The 20,257-nt window shown below is 39.5% G+C and overlaps 1 protein-coding gene across 3 annotated transcripts in view; it reads right to left on the bottom strand.

Annotated features, from left to right (window-relative positions):
- Positions 1-20,257, bottom strand: part of NUP188 (nucleoporin 188) — a 60,190-nt gene that overhangs the window by 24,450 nt on the left and 15,483 nt on the right. For all 3 annotated transcript variants that reach the window (XM_040482588.1, XM_040482586.1, XM_040482587.1), the window contains 9 exons: positions 18,859-18,932; positions 16,204-16,288; positions 14,017-14,097; positions 13,487-13,531; positions 12,401-12,493; positions 11,881-12,000; positions 3,107-3,318; positions 1,488-1,602; positions 408-608 (listed from right to left, as the gene is read on the bottom strand). In XM_040482588.1, coding sequence (XP_040338522.1) covers positions 408-608; positions 1,488-1,602; positions 3,107-3,318; positions 11,881-12,000; positions 12,401-12,493; positions 13,487-13,531; positions 14,017-14,097; positions 16,204-16,288; positions 18,859-18,932 — 1,026 coding nt within the window. The remainder of the gene's footprint in view (positions 1-407; positions 609-1,487; positions 1,603-3,106; positions 3,319-11,880; positions 12,001-12,400; positions 12,494-13,486; positions 13,532-14,016; positions 14,098-16,203; positions 16,289-18,858; positions 18,933-20,257) is intronic.

The raw sequence follows: 20,257 nt of genomic DNA, 5'->3' as shown, positions 1-20,257 counted from the left end.
TTTTCCAGTCAATATGGCCAAAGCTATCTTCCAGATTACCGTACTGGCATAGTATCCTCTACTGGCAGGCAGAGTCAGACACTGTGGGTTCAAACTGTATCTACTACTAGTTGGTGGTTATTGTTCTTGTGAACAAATTACATCTCCCTGAGTCTCAACTTCTTAATATGTAAAACAGGATGAAAATTCCTAGTGCAAATAAGCGTTATAAGGATGAAATAAAGTAACGTACAGAAAAAGCTAAGCACAGTGTCTAGTCATACCAGATGCTCTACAGAGTTGGAAACACCACCATCATTATCCACGTCACTACTACAATTATCATTACTACTATCATGATTCATGAACGAGCTTCTCCCCTGCTCTCTGCTCATCTCCTGCTCAAATACCAACAGCCCGAGCCTCACATCATTTCCCCCACTGGCCAGCGAGCGGAGCAGTCGGGTCAAGTACTGAAATACATTCAGCTGGATGGCTGTGCCGCCTATCTTTCGGACAACGCTGCTGGTCTCTTCTGGATGCAGGGTGTGACGGAGAAGAGCCCAGGCCAAAAGCACTGGGGCATGGTGTGGAATGTCCCCGAAGGTCAACATCAAACGGTCCATATCCTGATGAAAAGAAAAAACAAAATCTGTGTCTCTAAAACAAAGGGTCAGAGCCCCAGATGGGACCCTCTGTCACATGCAGTAAGTCTTACAACTGCCCAGTGGCCCCTTGCCCCATTTGGGTACGTACTCCTCCCCACCCCCCAGCCACCTCACTAATAAACCCTTCCGCTACTCTTCCCTGTGCCCACACTTCGTTTCTTCTGACTGTAAGTAGTCGAATGTAACGTTGTAAAATACATGTTCAAGTGGAACTTTCTTTAGAAAATTTCCCAATCCTTCTTTAACTTTTCCTGATCTTTCCCAATTTTGTATCTAACCATCGCATCTCAACGTGCTTTCCCTTTGATCTTCTTGCACAAGCTCCATAAATGAAGACACGCCCCAAGGTTCTGTCCTTGGGCCTCTTTTTTTCCTAATGCCATCTCTCTGAGTGACTCCACTCATTCTCATAGATTCGACTATCACCTATGTGATATCAACTATCACCAAAACCTGAGATTTCTTCCAGATCCAGTTAACTTTTTTTTTTTTAATTTTTTTTAATGTTTTATTTATTTTTGAGACAGGGAGAGACAGAGCATGAACAGGGGAGGGTCAAAGAGAGGGAGACACAGAATCTGAAACAGGCTCCAGGCTCTAAGCTGTCAGCACAGAGCCCGACGCGGGGCTCGAACTCACGGACCGCGAGATCATGACCTGAGCCGAAGCCAGCCACTTAACCAACTAAGCCACCCAGGCACCCCACCAGTTAACTTCGTAACAATGTAGGACCTCTAATTCCACAAGGAAAGTTTCAAGGGGCAGTACAGTTGAAGGGTTAAAAACATACTCCTAACTCTAAACTGTCTTCAAAGAGAAATGCAGCTATTCCAAGTTCACCTGACAAATAAGCCCGTCCTGGGCAAACTGGTGCAGTTCTCTTCTGTCATCCAAAGCACACTTATGCAAGGATTCAATATCCATGCCTTCCACCAGGATAAGGGCACTGAAGTAGCTGGAAAGGAAAACGGTATCATGATGTCACATGTGCCACTTTGAACCTTGAAGGAGAATAAGGTGAAATGCAAGATGCTTTAATATCAAAAAAATTATTTTTTTCAAAAAAAATTATTAATGGGTTTTTGTGCTTTTTTTTCATACTAAGTCTTCTAAACTCAGTATGTATTTTACACTTCCAGCACACCTCAGTTTGACCAGCCACATTTTTTTTTTTAAGTTTTATTTAAGTAACCTCTACACCCAACATGGGGCTCGAACTCATGACTGACCCCAAGATCAAGAGAGTCACATGCTCCACCGACCAAGCCAGCCAGGAGTCCCTGGACCAGCCACATTTAAAGTTCCTGACAGTCACGTGGGGCTTGTGCCTGCCAAAGCACAGATCCAGGACTGGAAGTTTCTATAGCCACCAATTACATCTGACCCAGATAAAGCATCTCACCACTCAGGTGTGTATCTTTGTTCACAGAGGAAACAGGCCTCAAAACGTGGATATATATACCCATTCTAACCACGATAACATCATCCTTTTTGTTAAATGCAGCTGAATCTCCTCCTCACTGACACAGATGCAAACAGGCAGCTCACCCCAGAGGTTGTACCAAGAGCAGGTAAGAAAAGCTCCACATCACGGATAACCCGAGAAAGGCAAATCAGTGCACCAAAGGGATCAAACTGAGGGGGGCGATAGATAGTATCAAGGGTTTGCAAGGTTGTGGGGAAACTGGTTCTCTCCTCCCACTGTCGGTTGAAGTGTAAATTGGTACAGGCTTTGTGGAAAACAATTTGGCAACAGATATTTTATAATACAAAGGCACATACCCTTCAACCCAACAATTACATTTCTAGATCTTTATTTTAGAGTTGTACTCATCCAGATGCACAGAGGGGCTTGTAAAGAATGTTCTATATAAGCATTATTTGGAATGTGCAAAATAGCTAACTGCCTACCATTAGTGAACCATGAAATAAACATCCATACTATGTATTAATATGCAGCAGCTAAGAAGAACATCCTGAGATGAAAGAGTTCCAGGACATCTAGTTATGTGGAAAATTTAGTTGTAAAAGCATATACCATTTATGTCAAAAAACATCAACAATGTATTTTCGTACATGTGAAAAAAAGATGTGGCTCTATTCACTGCCATAAAATTCAAAGTCCGTAGATGAGGACTTCAAAGAGGGTAGAGGACACATCTGCCTTGTCATTGTCTTCTTAGCATTTGCACTGGCCTACCATTGACACTCACTACATTTTCTGTTGACTAGATGAACCTCTTAAGTGAAGATAGTAAAAGATGAGAATGGAATACGTATTTTGAGAAAACACGTCCCTCTCAGTCTCAGTCTTTACTCCCTGTAAGACTGGGAACGTGAAGCACACCCATCTGTTTCCCTACCCACTAAGTGAAAAGCGCATCTAGACTCTCCCCTCACCCATTCACAGGAACTAGAATATCAATGTTCTAAACACTGCACAAGTTCAATAGACTTACCCAATCCTATCCACGAAAGGGTCCATGGTCTCATCCACCAGGTGCCTGTTGGTCTGCCTACTACCAAATCCTTGCTCTTTAAACATCTTGGTTAATGCCAACAGGTCACTAGGTGCCATCTCAAAGTATGCATAATAAAGGAAAATAATTTCTAGCAGCATGGACTGTTCCCGAAGGCACTGAACAAACCAGCGAGATACCTGGCGCTCAGTCTGCACAATGAAGGAAAAATGGGAAAAATAAAGTCAGATTTTAAAACATAAAACATTTTAAAGTTACTTTTATTAGATAATACATGTATAAGAATAGAGTAAAAAAAAAAAGCCTCCTTCTTTGTTAAATATTAAGGATCTATTAAAAGATTACAGAAAAAGATTTTGGAAGCGACACCAAAAAGCCTGCCTCCCTACAATTCCCAATGCCCAGTCATCCAAACCTGTCCCTAGAGGCAACCACTGTCAGAGGTTTTTGTCTTTCCTTCCAGTAATATGCCACACACTCCTTCTTTCATTCTACAGTCTGTCCACCAACCTACCTACCTATGCATCCAACCATCCATCTCTAAACCAAATATACTATACCAACTATTCCGCACCTTACTTTTTTCACTTAACAATGTATCTTACAGATTATTTCCTCTAATAGTACATTAAGAATTTTCTTATTTTTCACTATCAGTCCCCTCATTATTTTTTAAAGTTGCACAGCACTCCACCACATGGAAATGCCATATTTATTTGTTTGTTTTGTTTGCTTGGCCATAATTTATTTTACCCAGCTCCCTTGGATGTACAAACAAGTGTTGGTGAAGATGTGGGGAAAAACAAACCCTTGCGCACTGTTGGTGGGAATCTAAATTGGTGCAGCCACTGTGGAAAATAGTATCAAGTTTCTTTAAAATATTAAAAAAACACAAAATACCGTATGATACAATAATTCCACTGTCGGGTATTTACCCAAAGAAAATGCAAACACTAATTCAAAAAGATACATGCACCCCTATGTTTACTGCAGCATTATTTACGATAGCCAAGATATAGAAGCAAACTAAGTGTCCTTCTTAGATGATAGATGTGGTACACACACACTCATGCGTGTGCACATGCAATGGAACACTACAGAGCGACAAAAAGGATGAGATCTTGCCACTTGCAACAACATGGATGGACCCAGAAGGCACTATGCTGAGTGAAAGAAGTTAGAGAAAGACAAATACCATGTGATTTCACTCATATCTGGAAACAAAGAAACAAAACAAATGAAGAAACATACAAAAAGCAGAATGAGACCTGTAAATACAGAGACAAACTGATGGTTGCCAGAGGGGAGGGGTTGGGGAGATGGGCAAAATGGGTGAGGGGAGTGGTAGATACAGGCATCCAGTTATGGAATGAATAAGTCATGGGAATAAACACAGAGTAGAAAATATAGTCAATGATATAATAACACTGTGTAGTAACAGATGATAGCCACACTCGTGGTGAGCACAGCAAAACGTGCTGAGACGCTGAATCACGATGCTGTACACCTGAAACTTATGTAACATTGTGTGTCAACCAGACTCCAAAAAATTAAAATAAATAAATAAAACCAACGTACAACTGACAGACCAGATAAAAAACTGGCAAAACCACACAACTAAATAATCTTGACCTGACTGGTATTTTGCACAATCATACCCAACTACTTCCGAATACACATTCTTTTATGTGTTCGTGGTACATTTACCAAGATATGTCATATAATGGGCCATAACCCACGGGACAGTAAATTTTAAAAGACCAAAATGGGGGCATCTGGGTGGCTCAGTCGGTTAAGCATCCAACTTTGGCTAAGGTCATCTCACAGTTCTTGTGTTCAAGTCCCTCTTCGGGTGAGCTTGGGCCCACTCTGGGCTCCTCGCTGACAGTGCAGAGCCTACGTGGGATTCTCTCTTTCTCTCCCCCCCCCCCCCCCCCGCTGCTCGCTCACTCATGTCCTCTCTCTCTCTAAAACAAAAAATAAAGTTATTAAAAAAAATAAAAAGATCAAAATGATACAAAATATGTTCTTTGATCATAATGGAGTCAAATTAAAAATCAATAAGATAGGGGCGCCTGGGTGGCGCAGTCGGTTAAGCGTCCGACTTCAGCCAGGTCACGATCTCACGGTCCGTGAGTTCGAGCCCCGCGTCGGGCTCTGGGCTGATGGCTCAGAGCCTGGAGCCTGTTTCCAATTCTGTGTCTCCCTCTCTCTCTGCCCCTCCCCCATTCATGCTCTATCTCTCTCTGTCCCAAAAATAAATAAACGTTGAAAAAAAAAAATTAAAAAAAAAAAATCATTAAGATATCTAAGAAAACATCCAATGTTTGGAAATTAAACAACACACTCTAAATAATACAAGGGTCAAAGGAAATCACAAGGGAAATTAGACACTATTTTGAACTGAATGATAGTGAAAATCCAACATCCCAAATTTTTAGGATACGGCAAAAAGCAATACTTAAAGCAACATTTATAGTTATTTATTAGGAATGTTCTAAAATCTGTTCTCTAAGTCTCTATCTTTTTTTTTAATTTTTTTTTAATGTGTATTTATTTTTGAGACAGGGAAAGACAGAGCATGAACGGGGGAGGGTCAGAGAGAGAGGGAGGCACAGAACCTGAAACAGGCTCCAGGCTCTGAGCTGTCAGCCCAGAGCCCGACGCGGGGCTCGAACTCACAGACCGCAAGATCATGACCTGAGCCAAAGTCAGACGCTTAACCGACTGAGTCACCCAGGCGCCCCTCTAAGTTTCTATCTTAAAAATTAGGAAAAGAATGTGGCACCTGGGTGGCTCAGTCGGTTAAGTGCCCGATCCTCTCTCTTTTTTTTAATGCTTATTTATTTTTCATAGAGTGAGCAGGCACACGCGCACATGAGCAGGGGAAGGGCAGAGAGAGAGAGAGAGGACAAAGGATCTAAAGGAGGCTCCGTGCTGACAGCAGAAAGCCCAGATTCGGGACTCAAACTCACAAACCATGAGATGGTTACCTGAGCCGAAGTCAGACACTTAACTGACTGAGCCACTCAGGCACCCCAAGTGTCTCACTCTTGATTTCAGCTCAGGTCATGATGTTCCAGTTGTGAGATTGAGCCCCATGTCAGGCTGCATGCTGAGCATGGAGCCTTTTTAAGATTCACTCTCTCTGTCCCTCTGCTCCCTCCCCCACTTGTACACTCTCTCTAAAATTAAGAAAATAAAAATTAAAAAAGATTAAAGAAAAATATTTACAAAAAATATTTTTCAGAAACATTTTAAAATAAAATATTTAAGAATAAATTTAACAAAAAATGTGTAATATATGAATACTGAAAATAAAACCTTACTTAGGTAAACAAGATATACTAAATGAAGAGATATACCCGGTTCATGGATCAGAAGACTTAATAACATTATTAAGATGGCAATTCTCCTCAAATTGATTTATGGAGTCAACAAAATTCTGACCAAAATCCTAGAAAGCATTTTTTTTTGGAAGAAAGAGACAAGCTAATTCTAAAGTTGCTGTGGAAAAGTAAAGGACCTAGAATAGTCAAAACATTTTTAAAAAGAATGAGGTTGTGGGGCGCCTGGGTGGCGCAGTCGGTTAAGCGTCTGACTTCAGCCAGGTCACGATCTTGCGGTCAGTGAGTTCGAGCCCCGCGTCGGGCTCTGGACTGATGGCTCAGAGCCTGGAGCCTGTTTCTGATTCTGTGTCTCCCTCTCTCTCTGCCCCTCCCCCGTTCATGCTCTGTCTCTCTCTGTCCCAAAAAAATAAATAAACGTTAAAAAAAAAAAAAAATTTAAAAAAAAAAAAAAAAGAATGAGGTTGAAAGAATTACACTACCTAATTTTAAGATTTACTAATAAAACTATCTTAATCAAGACAGTGTGATATTAATGTAAAGACAGATGTAGAGTTCAATGCATCAGACGTAGATACACATTTTATGATCAATTGATTTGTTTACAAAGATGCCAAGATAATCCAATGGGAAAAGACAAGTCTTTTCAATAAATGGCACTGGGAGAAGATCTCTGTATGGGGGAAAAAAATTAATCCCATCCCTTACCTCAACACCATACACTAAAATTAACTAAAAAGTAATTACTGAAGTAAATAAATGTGCTAAAAATATTATACTTCTAAAAGAAAACAAATAAAATGTGACATTAGGTTAAGCAAAGATTGTTTTTTAAGTTTATTTAAGAGAGAGAGAGAGAGAGAGAGAGAGAAAGAGAAGAGAGAGAGAATCCCAAGCAGGCTCCTCGCTATCAGCACTCAGCCCCACTTGGGGCTTGATCCCACAAACCGTGAGATCATGACCTGAGCTGAAACCAGGAGGCAGTCAGACGCTCAGCTGACTGAGCCACCCAAGTGCCCCTAAGCAAGGAGTTCTTGAAACAAGGCCCAAAAGGCAAGAATCTGAAGAGAAAGAGACTGATAAAACAGATTTTATCAAAATTTAAGTTTGGTCTTAAGACAGTTTAGGTGAAAAAAAAAAGGAAAAAGAAAAAGAAAGAAAGCCAAAAAGTGAGAGAAAATATTTGTAAAACATTTATCTGTCAAATGGCTTGTCTTCAGAATACATCGAGAACTTTTTCTTTATGTTTATTTATTTATTTATTTTTGAGAGAAAGCGAGTGAGCATAAGCAGGGGAGGGGCAAAGAGAGAGGCAGACACAGATTCTAAAGCAGGCTCCAGGCTCTGAGTTGTCAGCACAGAACCCAATGTGGGGCTCGAACCCATGAATCGTGAGATCATGACCTGAACCAAAGTCAGACGCCCAACTGACTGAGCCACCTGGGCGCCCCTACATTGAGAACTTTTTTTTTTTTTTAATTTTTTTTTTTAACGTTTATTTATTTTTGGGACAGAGAGAGACAGAGCATGAACGCGGGAGGGGCAGAGAGAGAGAGAGGGAGACACAGAATCGGAAGCAGGCTCCAGGCTCTGAGCCATCAGCCCAGAGCCCGATGCAGGGCTCAAACTCACGGACCGCGAGATCGTGACCTGAGCTGAAGTCGGACGCTCAACCGACTGAGCCACACAGGCACCCCAAGAACTCTTAAAATTCAGTAAGACAAATAACCCAGTAAGACCATGGTAGCAAAGACTGGATAAACACTTCAACAAAAATATAAGCAAATAAGCATGTAAAAAGATGCTCAACATCACTAGTCATGTGGGAAACACAAATTAAAACCACAATGAGATACCACTACACATCTATTAGATGTTTAAAATTAAAATCAGAGAGCCAAAGCATAAGAGACTCTTAAAAACTGAGAACAAACTGAGGGCTGATGGGGGGTGGGAGGGAGGAGAGGGTGGGTGATGTGTATTGAGGAGGGCACCTGTTGGGATGAGCACTAGATGTTGTATGGAAACCAATTTGACAATAAATTTCATATATTTAAAAAATAAATAAATTAATTAAATTAAATTAAATTAAAATCAATGACCTTACCAAGTGTTGGTGTAGATATGGAAGAGAATGAGTTCTCAAAAATGCTGTGACAAATGGAAAATGGTAGCAGCGCCTGGGTAGCTCAGCCGGTTAAGTGTCCACCTCTTGATTCCAACTCAGACCATGATCTCACAGTTTGTGAGATGGAGCCCCGCGTCGGGCTCTGTGCTGACTACATGGAGCCTGCCTGGGGTTCTCTCTCTCCCTCTCTCTCTGCCCCTCCCCTGCTTGCACACACATGCTCACTCTCTCTCAAAATAACTTTTAAAACTTAAAAAAAAAGAACGGAAAATGGTACAGACCCTATGGAAAGCAGTTTGTCGATACCTTATAAAGATAAAAATACACACTTACAATGTGACCCAACAACCCAACTCCCAGATATTTATTTATCCAAGAGAAATGAAAACCTACGTCCTATCCATAAAAAGACCTGCATGTTAATGTTCACTGCACATTACTCATTAACTGCCAAAAAACAGAACTCAAATATGTACCAAATGATAAATGGATAAACAAAATGTGGTATATATCCATATAATGAAATAACATTCAACCACAAGTAGGAATGAAGTATTATTACATGAATATGACCTGGATAAATCTCAAAAACAGTATGCTAGTGAAAGAAGCCAAACAGAAAAGACTCTGTATATATTATATGTTTCTATTTACATGAAACTCTAGAAAAGGTAAAATTATATTAACAGTGACACCTATAAATGTTTAAAAACAAAAAACAAAAAACTATAGTAACGGAAAGCAGATTAGTAGTTGTCTGGGGCCAGAGGTCACAGATTGACCATAAACTTTCTAGAGGAGACAGAAATATTCGACATACTGACATGCATACAACTACATACAACTGTCAAAACCATACACTTAAAATCAGTGAATTTTATTGGATGGAAATTATACCTGAATAAAGCTGGGGGGTGGGGAATGCTACCAATTTGTCATTACACAAGTCGTTTCACACACGTATGGATGTATTTATAGGATAAACTCTTAAAAATTTTTTTTTTCAACATTTATTTATTTTTGGGACAGAGAGAGACAGAGCATGAACGGGGGAGGGGCAGAGAGAGAGGGAGACACAGAATTGGAAACAGGCTCCAGGCTCTGAGCCATCAGCCCAGAGCCCGACGCGGGGCTCGAACTCCCGGACCGCGAGATCGTGACCTGGCTGAAGTCGGACGCTTAACCGACTGCGCCACCCAGGCGCCCCAGGATAAACTCTTAAACTGGAACTGCTAAGGGGCACCTGGGTGGCTCAGTTGGTTAAGCATCCAACTTCGGCTCAGGTCACGATCCCATGGCTTGTGAGTTTAAGCCATGCATCAAGCTCTCTGCTGTCAGCATGGAGCCTGCTTCAGATCCTGTCTCCCTCTCTCTCTGCCCCTCCCCTGCTCGCTCTCTCTCTCCCTCTCTCTCAAAAATAAACATTAAAGAAAAAAAAAAACTAGAACTGCTAGGTCAAGAAATATGTGCCTTCCAATTTTTAAGTATTCTCATAATATTTTCCATTAAAAAAGGGCTGTTTATACAGCAAAATATGAGCACCCATTATCCCATCCCATGGGCAAGAGTGTTGCCACATGAATTTGTTCATTGCCTTGCCCTGTTTTTCTATTGAGTCTTAGTGATTTAGAGTTCTTTCTATTTTAAGAACCCAATATGAATTTGTCTTGACTTTGTTTACTGCGCTATTTTTGTTTTTGACTTTTTTGCCTTGCAAGTTTTTGATTTGATGTTTATAATTATTTTTCTTTTATGGCTTCTGAATTTTACTTTAAAAAGTCTTCTCCACTCCAAAACAAAACACGAGAACAAAACCCACCTCCCATGTTTTCTTTCTAATACGTTTACAGTTAATTTTTTTTTTAAGTAAACTATATGCCCAATGTGGGGCTCGAACTCATGACCCCGAGCAAGATTCACATGTTCCACCAACTGAGCCAGCCAGGCACCCCTATAGTTTTTTTTTTCAATTTAATATGTATATATTTTTTTTCAATTTAAATCATCTACGTGATTTTCTTTTGGTAGAAGATAGAAGATAGAGTTTATTTTTCCTCCCCAAGGCTATCCGGCAGTTCAACACCATTTATTGAAAAATACAACATTTCCCACTGATTGAAATGCCACCTTTATCATATGCTAACTCAGCATTTGGGTCTATAGCCAGATGTTCTATTATGCTCTATTTATAAGTCTATTTATTCATATGTCAATGCCATGCTTTAAATTACTGTAATGGTAATTATCTAATAAAAGTAATTTTCCTTTTTCAAAAATTTCCTGACTATTCTTACTTATTTTTCATATGACTTTTAGAATCAGCTCGTTCAGTTCCAAAATAAAAGGCAAAACAAACACTTATTTGTATTTGTTTGTTTGTTTGTTTGTTTGTTTGTAGGGATTACACTAAATTTATAGGTTGGGGTGCCTGGGTGGCTCAGTCGGTTAAGCGTCCGACATCAGCTCAGGTCATGATCTCACGGTCCGTGAGTTCGAGCCCCGCGTCGGGCTCTGTGCTGACAGCTCAGAGCCTGGAGCCTGCTTCAGATTCTGTGTCTCCCTCTCTGTCTCTGCCCCTCTGCCCCTCATGTGTGCTCTCAAAAACATTTTTAAATATTAAAAATAAATAAAATTATAGGTTTATATAAGAAAAACTGACACTTTTATGGTGCTGTCTTTATATTCAAGAATGCAGTGTGTTTCTCCATTCAGTTATGACTTTTTTATACCCTTTATAGAATTTTAAAGTTCTCTTCAGTTAGATTTTGGATGGCTGCATGCTTATTCCTGAGAAATTTATGCTTTTATGGCTATTGTAAATGGGCCCCTTTAACACTATTAAATATTTTCAATAGTTACTATCCATGTTTTGGTTACGTTGTTTTAATAACCATGTATTATTTTCAAAACAAAAAAGATCATGTTCTAATTCATAAATGCTTTATGATTTAGGATAAAATAGTGTCACATACTTAACAGATAATGATAATAAAGAGGATGAAATCTTGAATTTAGAGTTCCATTAACAACTAAGGGAAGATTTTAGGTAAGAACAGAAAGTAAATTAACTGAATAGACAAAGTCAAGTGAAAATGCCCAGAATTAAGTACCATTACTTAGAGTCATCAATATTTTGATCCATGACATATTTAAACTTTTTGGAAGAAAGATAATCTATAAATGTTATAAGTTAATAAATGAATAATTTAACTTAGAGCTCTATACACAAGGGTTTACCATTCTAATAAGAGTTACAGGAAGGCCCAGTAACCACATACCATGAGGTTTCCATGTGTCTCCCAAGTTGGTGCTTCAGTTTTATAAAGCTCTTCGAACTGCTGTCTGTATTTTGTGACTAGTTCCTTCTCCAATTTATCAACACAGTCTGCATATTCAACCTTAAAAAAACACAAACCCTCAGAGTAACTTATACCTACAGTAAAAGGATAATATTCAAACGAATGCGAATATGAATAATATAGCATTTTTCAAAAGTATTGAATTTTAGGGGCGCCTGGGTGGCTCAGTTAAGCGTCCGACTTCAGCTCAGGTCACGATCTCGTGGCCCATGGGTTCAAGCTCCACATCGGGCTCTGTGCTGACAGCTCAGAGCCTGGAGCCTGCTTCAGATTCTGTCACCCTTTCTCTCTGCCCCTCCCTTGCTCACACTCTGTCTCTGTTTCTCTCAAAAATAAATAAGCATTAAAAAATAATAATAATAAATAAATAAATAATGAAAAAATAAAAGTATTGAATTTTATAGGATAAAGAAAAACCAAGAGGACTAAATGGGCTTACCCTATAGGGGTGTCTTTCATCTTGGAAATAAGTGAGAAGGTGTAAGACACAACGAAGAATACAGGTTCTTTCTTCATAGTAATAATCTGCAATCTGGGAAGAACCCAAAGATGCAAAATCATTTACTGACCTTTACACAGAAGACACTCAATTTTAAATTTATTGATAAGAAGATCACTTAAAGATATGAATGGAAGGGGCGCCTGGGTGGCTCAGTCGGTTAAGCATCCGACCACTTCACTCAGGTCATGATCTCGTGGTTCGTGAGTTTGAGCCCCGCGTCAGGCTCTGTGACGGGCAGCTCAGAGCCTGGAGCCTGCTTCAGATTCTGTGTCTCCCTCTCTCTCTGCCCCTCCCCCGCTCATGCTGTCTCCCTCTGTCTCAAAAATGAATAAACACTAAAAAAAAAAAAAAAAAAGATATGAATGGAAAAGTCTGACTTCTACAAGCAATCACAGAAATGGAAAGTTTGTGTTAGGCCAAAAGAAAGCAAAAGAACTTCATGGAAATAGGATAAAAGTCAAGTCCCTCAAGATAAAAGAAATTCTATAAAAATATAAACAAGTTTTCTAGCATGACTTCTCAGAGCTTTCAAATAACACACAATGCTGTAACTAACAGGCCAAATAAATGAAAACAAATATAAAAATAACCCTCGTATATGTCCTAACTGCTTGTTACTAATATACTTATTCTCAATAAACACCAAAAATAGGAAACCACTTCAGAAGTCACAGTCAAATTCCACTTTATATGACATCCTCAATGTGAAGGTTGATTTGGGGGGTAGGAGGAGATAAAGGAATAAAAAAATATAAATTAATATTCTTGCATTTAGACTGAGAGGAAAACTACGCATGAACCAGTTTTCATCCCCAGTAACCAAAGAATCTCCTTTGGAAAAGGTCTCAGCTGGGTCCAGTGGATAAAAGCCTCTTGTTTCACAGTGAGTTACTAAGCTACTTCACTGAGGCCTCAATGCTTCCCCAACAAAACACTCAAAAGCCAGCAATGCCCAGGAGAACAAGGTCAAGAAGCCATCACCCAATTTCACATCAAAGAATGAAAACAGTGACTACTACTAACCTTCAGGATTAAGGCCTGGCTCTGCCTCTCGTCTTGCAGTACCGTCTGAAGGAAAAAAGAAGTCAGGAAGCCATCGTATAAGCAAAGCTCAATTAACAAAGAAAAAGATAAACATCTTCACCTCACCCTTCAAGATTATAACTGCCCATTCATTTCTGGACACATTTTTTACCTACACGTATCCAAATGTGTACTCAAATCCCCGCCCCCTCCCCTCGACTCCACTTCCTCATATGTAGAATGTTGGGTTAGAGAGGTGAGATACCGTACCAGGTGGTTCTCAGCTCTGATGTCCTGAGACTCTATGATTAACATGTCAGTCTTTGACTACTCCGGCACCCCCCCCCCCGCAAGTCTGACAACAGACCTTAGCTGAAGTACATGCTTTTTAAGCCTTTAGAAAGTCTTTCCTGAGAATGACTGTATCTGACCACCTACCTGCTGCAAAGAACCACTACCAAAACCCTTCAACACCTAACACCAAGGAAAAGGACAAAGGCAGGAGAAAGCAGCTGGGCATAACTACAAACCTTTAGTGAGTCCCGAGTACCTCTATAATCCTCTTGAAGGTAACACTGGAGCAACTGCACACTCTGTTCTTCGTCAAGACCCTGAAATACAGAGGCCGTAAGTGAGGAACAGCCACGTCAGCTCAGAAAACACACAAAGGATGCACGACGTCCTAAAGGCTTATCCTCTAGAATGAATAAATATCCTCTAGAACTTGAATAAATAAAAAGCTTTTTTTTTTTTTTTTTTAACACAGAATAAACTCAGGTATTGATGCACATGCTGTCGGGGTGAGAAGAGAGGCCCAGGTTCATAGTAAATCCTTGCTCCTTGCTCCTTTGGAGCAAGTTGTGGAAACTGAAGTACAGACAGACATTCCTGCTTCCAAAGGCATGATATGTCTCCCTCTCAGATGAACGACAACCAGGTACTGCCCCAATGAAAACTACTTCAGGTCAACAGAATTTTGGTTAGTTATTTATTTAGTCACAAGGACAGAATAACCTATACTCTGTTATCAATGGTGAGCTGACAAAAATGAAATAGTCCAAGTGTTTGGTGAAATTTGGTAAAAAGTTGAAATGTGGGGGTGTGTTACCAGACAGGGATTTCCGTGACAGAATACTGCTTGAATGTGCACAGGTCACTCAACAAGCACGGAGATAGGTCTGTGATCGATAGATGAGGAAAAGAGGAAGGGAAAAGAGACTGAAGAAATCACAGAAACCTCATTTCCTCTCTCTTCTCTCCACTTCCTCCCTCAAGCCGTCAGTCTCAAGGAGGAATGTGTTTGAGAGCTTCATGTTTTATATCTGTAAGTATTATAATAGCTCATTTATTATAATGAGCACACTAAGGAAGAGACAGTGATTGCCCACTACTAGTTTGAAATCTATCAAGAGTATTCAGAAAATATACAAATAGATGAAACAGGTAGATCGCTGTGTGAATGGTGGGCATAAATAGCAACAGGTTTAACCACTCCTCCTGACACTGGACACATCAGTACTGCTTCTCAGCTTACAGATACTGGTTGTAAAACAATGTACACCTAATGTTTTGATCTATTTTAGACTAGGTTTTTAAAAATCATGTTTCAAATATAACGCTATATTTAAGCAGCCAAGTTGTCAATCAGTGGTAAAAGACACATAACTGAAAAACACTGTAAATGGTGCTATGGGCAAAATACCTAAACAAAAATCCTTTTAAAAGATTTCATAAAAGATATAAATTTACCTCAAATAGAAGAAAAAGAAGCCAGTGACTGACAGGTAATTTACATGAGGATCAAATTTACAACATCAAAAACAATTGTGCATATCTACCAAACAGTTAATACGGTAGCAGGCATGATCTGCGTTTCCAAAATAAAAAAAGAGGGGTGCCTGGGTAGCTGAGTCAAGTGAGCTTTCAACTTGGGCTCAGGTCACCACCTCACAGTTCGTGGGTTTGAGCCCTGGCGTTGTGCTGACAGCGTACAGCCTGTGCAGATTCTGTCTCCCTCTTTCTCTCTGCCCCTCCCCCTCTGTCTCAAAAGTAAACATTAAAAAAAGAAAGAAAATAAAAAGAAACAGCTACGTATTTAAATACAATCTCAGGGTGCCTGGGTGGCTCATTCAGTTAAGCAACCGACTTCAGCTCAGGTCATGATCTCACAGCCCGTGAGTTTGAACCCCACATCAGGCTCTGTGCTGACAGCTCAGAGCCTGGAGCCTGCTTTGGAATCTGTGTCTCCCTCTCTCTCTGCCCCTCCCCCACTCATGCTCTGTCTCTGTCTCAAAAATAAAAAGAAACATTAAAAAAAATTTTAAATACAATCTAGTCAATTTAAGGATCACCACCCGCATGCTGAAGAAAACTCCAGTGCGTGCATGCATGTGTGTGCGTGTGTGTGTGCGCGCGCGTGCGTGTGTGTATGTGTGTGTAGCGCGCGCGTGCGTGTGTGTATGTGTGTGTATAGTAAACATATACACATATGGTAAACATATATATATATATATATATATATAGTAAACAGGTCTGGCAACTTAATTTGTAGCTTTTTAGCAAGAAGAGTTGCAACTTGAATATATTTGAAACATAGTATGCTCAATTTAATCTCCAAAACAGAAATACACTGAATTTTCACTAACAATCACTAACAACAAAACAATGGACATCTGCAGTGCAGGTAGTAAACTGAGCCAGTGCTAATTTTTACTCACCAAAAACTTGCTGATTCTTAAACCCAGTTCCTTCAATGGTGAAGCCACATCTTTATTAGCTTTCACTTTTTCAGCTGAATTTGGACTATGAAAAGAACAATGAATCATTTCCTCATTCTCAATGACCCTCTCAGGATTTTAAACAAAAATGCTTAAAGATATGTTTACAACAGACCTTTTCTTGCCCTTTAGGTGCCTACAAAATATACACACAACCACAACTTCATCTCTACACATTTTATAACACAGAACTACTTATGCCTAAATGATAAATACAGTTAAGTGTCTGTTACAAATTACAGTTATAATAATAAATGTGGATATATTAAGTTGCATTATTCTTGATCCTTACAACTATCCTGAAAGGTAGATATTACTATCCCCATTTGACAAGTGGAATTACTAATACTCAGAAAGAATAAATAACTTACCAAAAATCCCACAGCTAATAAAAAGTGAAGGTGAAATTTAAAACCAGGTCTGTTAGTATACAAATACATATTGCCTAGCTGAGAGGGCCTAGAAGCTATAGCACCCCAGTAGCAGTGAGCACACCCAGCACCCAGATCTTGGTTTCTCATACCATTATCTTTTCTTTTTTTTTCTCATACCATTATCCAATAAAAGTTACCAAGACTCCTTAGAGAAACAGCTAACTCTACAGCTGGGGCGGGGAAAATAAAAGATGAGCCTGGAGCATCTTGTCATGTCAGAAAATAAGAAAATAATTCAGGAAAAAAAAGGATGGAAAATGTCAAGATTACATAGAAGCCAACCTGAAAGAACTCCCAGTGACCAAAGCTAAAACAAAGTATACACAAAGTATAAAATAAATATACATGTGCCCATGTAAATAAATAAATTAATACAGAGAAAGAAAAACCTTCCTTAGAGAAGAAGTCCAAATAATACATATAGATGCTACTCCCTTCAGGAAGTAGAATTTAATTCCACTATACCCCCAGCTAGAAAGTGGGCTATGCTTAGTGACCCACTTCTCAAACAGAGTAGGGAAAGGAAAAACAATGACTTGACAGAAGAGAAACTTGGCAAATACTACCTTGCCCAAATGAGCAAGATCACCATCACCAGTGATTTCATGTGGATTACCACATCCTCTGTTATGATAAGAATGGTACTTCATTTCTGTGCATTCTTCCCAAAAACCCACAACTCCAATCTAATAATGAGAAAAACATGAGACAAATCCAAATTGAGGACATTCTACAAAATACTTGACCAGTCCTCCTCAAAACTATTCAAGATGATGAAAATTAAGGAACGACTGAGATGCTGTCACATCTAAGAGCTAAAGAGACATGACAACTAAATACAACGTGGGATCCTGAATTGGATCCTAGAACAGAAAAAAGACATTAAAGGAAAAAAAAAAGTTAAATTCAAATAAAGGCTGACGTTCAAAAAAAAAAAAAGTCTGTCAGACCTCAAATCTCATGCTACTGACAAAGAAACTTTTGTCTTTAAAAAAAGAAAGTAATGCCACAAATGCCCATTCTGTGAACTACAAGCATGTTGTTGTTGGATTTGATTTTTTTATAGACTCTCACATTTCACAGGAAATCCACAACACAAAGGCTACTATAAGGTTAAACAGTAAGTTCCAAAAGAGGCAACACAGAATGAGGATTAAGAACACACAGACACTGGAGTAAGACTGCCAGGTTCAAATCCTGGTTCTACACTTACTAGCTGTGTGACCTTGGGCAAGTTACTTAACCTCTTTGTGCCTCAGTTTCCCCATCTGTAAAATGGAAACAATAATAATAAAAGTACCTATAGGTGATAATATAGTGATTAGCTTCTTCTTTTTTTTTTTTTTTTAAGTCCATATATTTTAGACACACAGAAGTTACAGATAAAACAACACGACGACTGGGAGTTACTTCAATTAAGTATGGGGGAAGGGGTAATGAACAACAACAAAAAAAGAAAGTTCTTCACTAACCCAAGAAAATGAAGATGGAAAGTAATGTAAAAACAAAATCAGATGTTCAGAAGTAGAAAGGAAATGAGGGTGGCTTGGGAACTCTGACGCATAACAGAATGCAATCTGGACTAGGAATTAAGGTACAAAAGTCTAGTCCTACAAGGTGTACTCTCTTCTTTTTTAAAACTAATTTATATTTGATTGCTGTTGTTTTTCATTGCCCAGAGGAAAAACAAATCTATATATTCAAGCAAAGAATAAAAACAGTAGCTATCTTAAAGAGCTGTTATAAGGATTAAAGAACTTCTGCTAAGTGCTAAGAGTGATAGCTGGTACCTAATAAACATCCTAAGTGGTCAGCTACTACTGTCACTGTCCACTGCCCTATCCCGGCACTTGGTGCTGACAATACTTCACACAAACATGGTGGAACGAGATAAATATTAGAACTATTCACTGATGAGTTAATGACTCTCTAGCCCTAGGCACTAGGCTTATATAACTGCATTCGGCAAGGTTGTATTTCTAAAAGGAATTTCCCTTTCAACAGACAGTACAAATGTGCCTGACTCTTTTCCACTGGTAACCAATTTGTATTCTCTGTAATCTACCTAACCCAGCAGCATCACCAAATCGTACAGGAAGAGTTTCTCTACCCCAGCTTCCTCAGTGGAATTACTCTAGCCAGACGCATGGAATAGCCATACCTGGGAGGTTTATAGTAGGACAGCCCCTCTAAGAGCCGCTGCCAATGTTTATTCAGTTCTGCCTCAATCTGATTCTGGAAAAGAACAAAGAAATTATACAGGGATTTACACATTCCTGGTCTTTTTAATACGTTTCTCCCCACAGCTGAAATCATTTTGGATAGAGAATTCTGTAGCCTCCTTTCCCTTGCTTAACATTCTAACAATGATTTAATCTTACTATGAAAATCTTGATAAACTAGCTTTCTGGGGTGCCTGGGTGGCTCAGTCGGTTAAGCGTCTGACTTCGGTTCAGGTCATGATCTCACGGCTCATGAGTTCAAGCCTCACATCGAACTCTGTGCTTATAGCTCAGAGCCCGGGGCCTGTTTCAGATTCTGTGTCTCCCTCTCTCTGCCTCTCCCCTGCTCGTGCTGTCTCTCTCTTATAAAAATAAATAAACATTAAAGAAAAATTTTTTAATGTCCTTTCTAGTGGTTGCATGATATTTTATCAAGTAGCTAGCTAATAATTTATTTACCATGTCTCTAACGTTAGATATACTTAAGCTGTGATTACTTATTAATATATATAATGCTATGGTAAAGAGCTTTGTATACAAAAATTTTTTCAGGATTTCTTTCTTGTAAGATATGTTCCTAGAAGTAGAATTATCAGATGAAAGCACATCAAAATGTTAAAGCTCTAGGGCTGCCTGGATGGCTCAGATGATTAAGCGTCTGACTTCACCTCAGGTCATGATCTCACGGTTCTTGAGTTCAAGCCCCACGTCTGGCTCTGTGCTGACAGCTCGGAGCCTGGAGCCTGCTTCAAATTCTGTGTCCCCCTCTCTCTCTGCCCCTCCCCAGCTCGCACTCTGTCTCTTTCTCAAAAATAAATAAACGCTAAAAAAACAGTTTTTTTTTTTTTTAATGTTAAGGCTCTAGAGGTGCCAGGCTGGCTCAGACAGTAGAGCATGTGACTCTTTTTCTAAGTTTGTATATTTATTTTGAGAGACAGAGAGAGCAGGAGAGTAGCAGAGAGAGAGGGAGAGAGAGAATCCAAGGAGGCTCCACGCTGTCAGCACAGAGCCCAATGCAGGGCCCAAACCCACAAATTGTGAGATCATGACCAGAGCCAAAACTAAAGTCAGACATTCAAATGACTGAACCACCCAGGTGCCCCATGACTCTTGAGGTCAAGGTCATGAGTTCAAGCCCCACACTGGACACGGAGCCTACTTAAAAAAAAAAAAAAAAAAAATGTTAAGACTCAAAAAAAGGTGTGACATTCATTATGTTAATTACCACAATAACAACAGTGATAATTAAATATCATCTTAATGCTTTACCCTCACAAGTTAAGGCCACTCAAGGATTAACATGAAGAACTGTGCTTTACTGATTATATACTTGGAAAT

Source organism: Herpailurus yagouaroundi, unplaced genomic scaffold, assembly GCF_014898765.1.
Source record: "Herpailurus yagouaroundi ecotype Mexico unplaced genomic scaffold, PumYag 160, whole genome shotgun sequence".
NCBI classification, from domain to species: Eukaryota; Metazoa; Chordata; class Mammalia; order Carnivora; family Felidae; genus Herpailurus; species Herpailurus yagouaroundi.
Note: the sequence above shows the minus strand (reverse complement) of the source record. Positions and strands in the feature narration are given on the sequence as shown.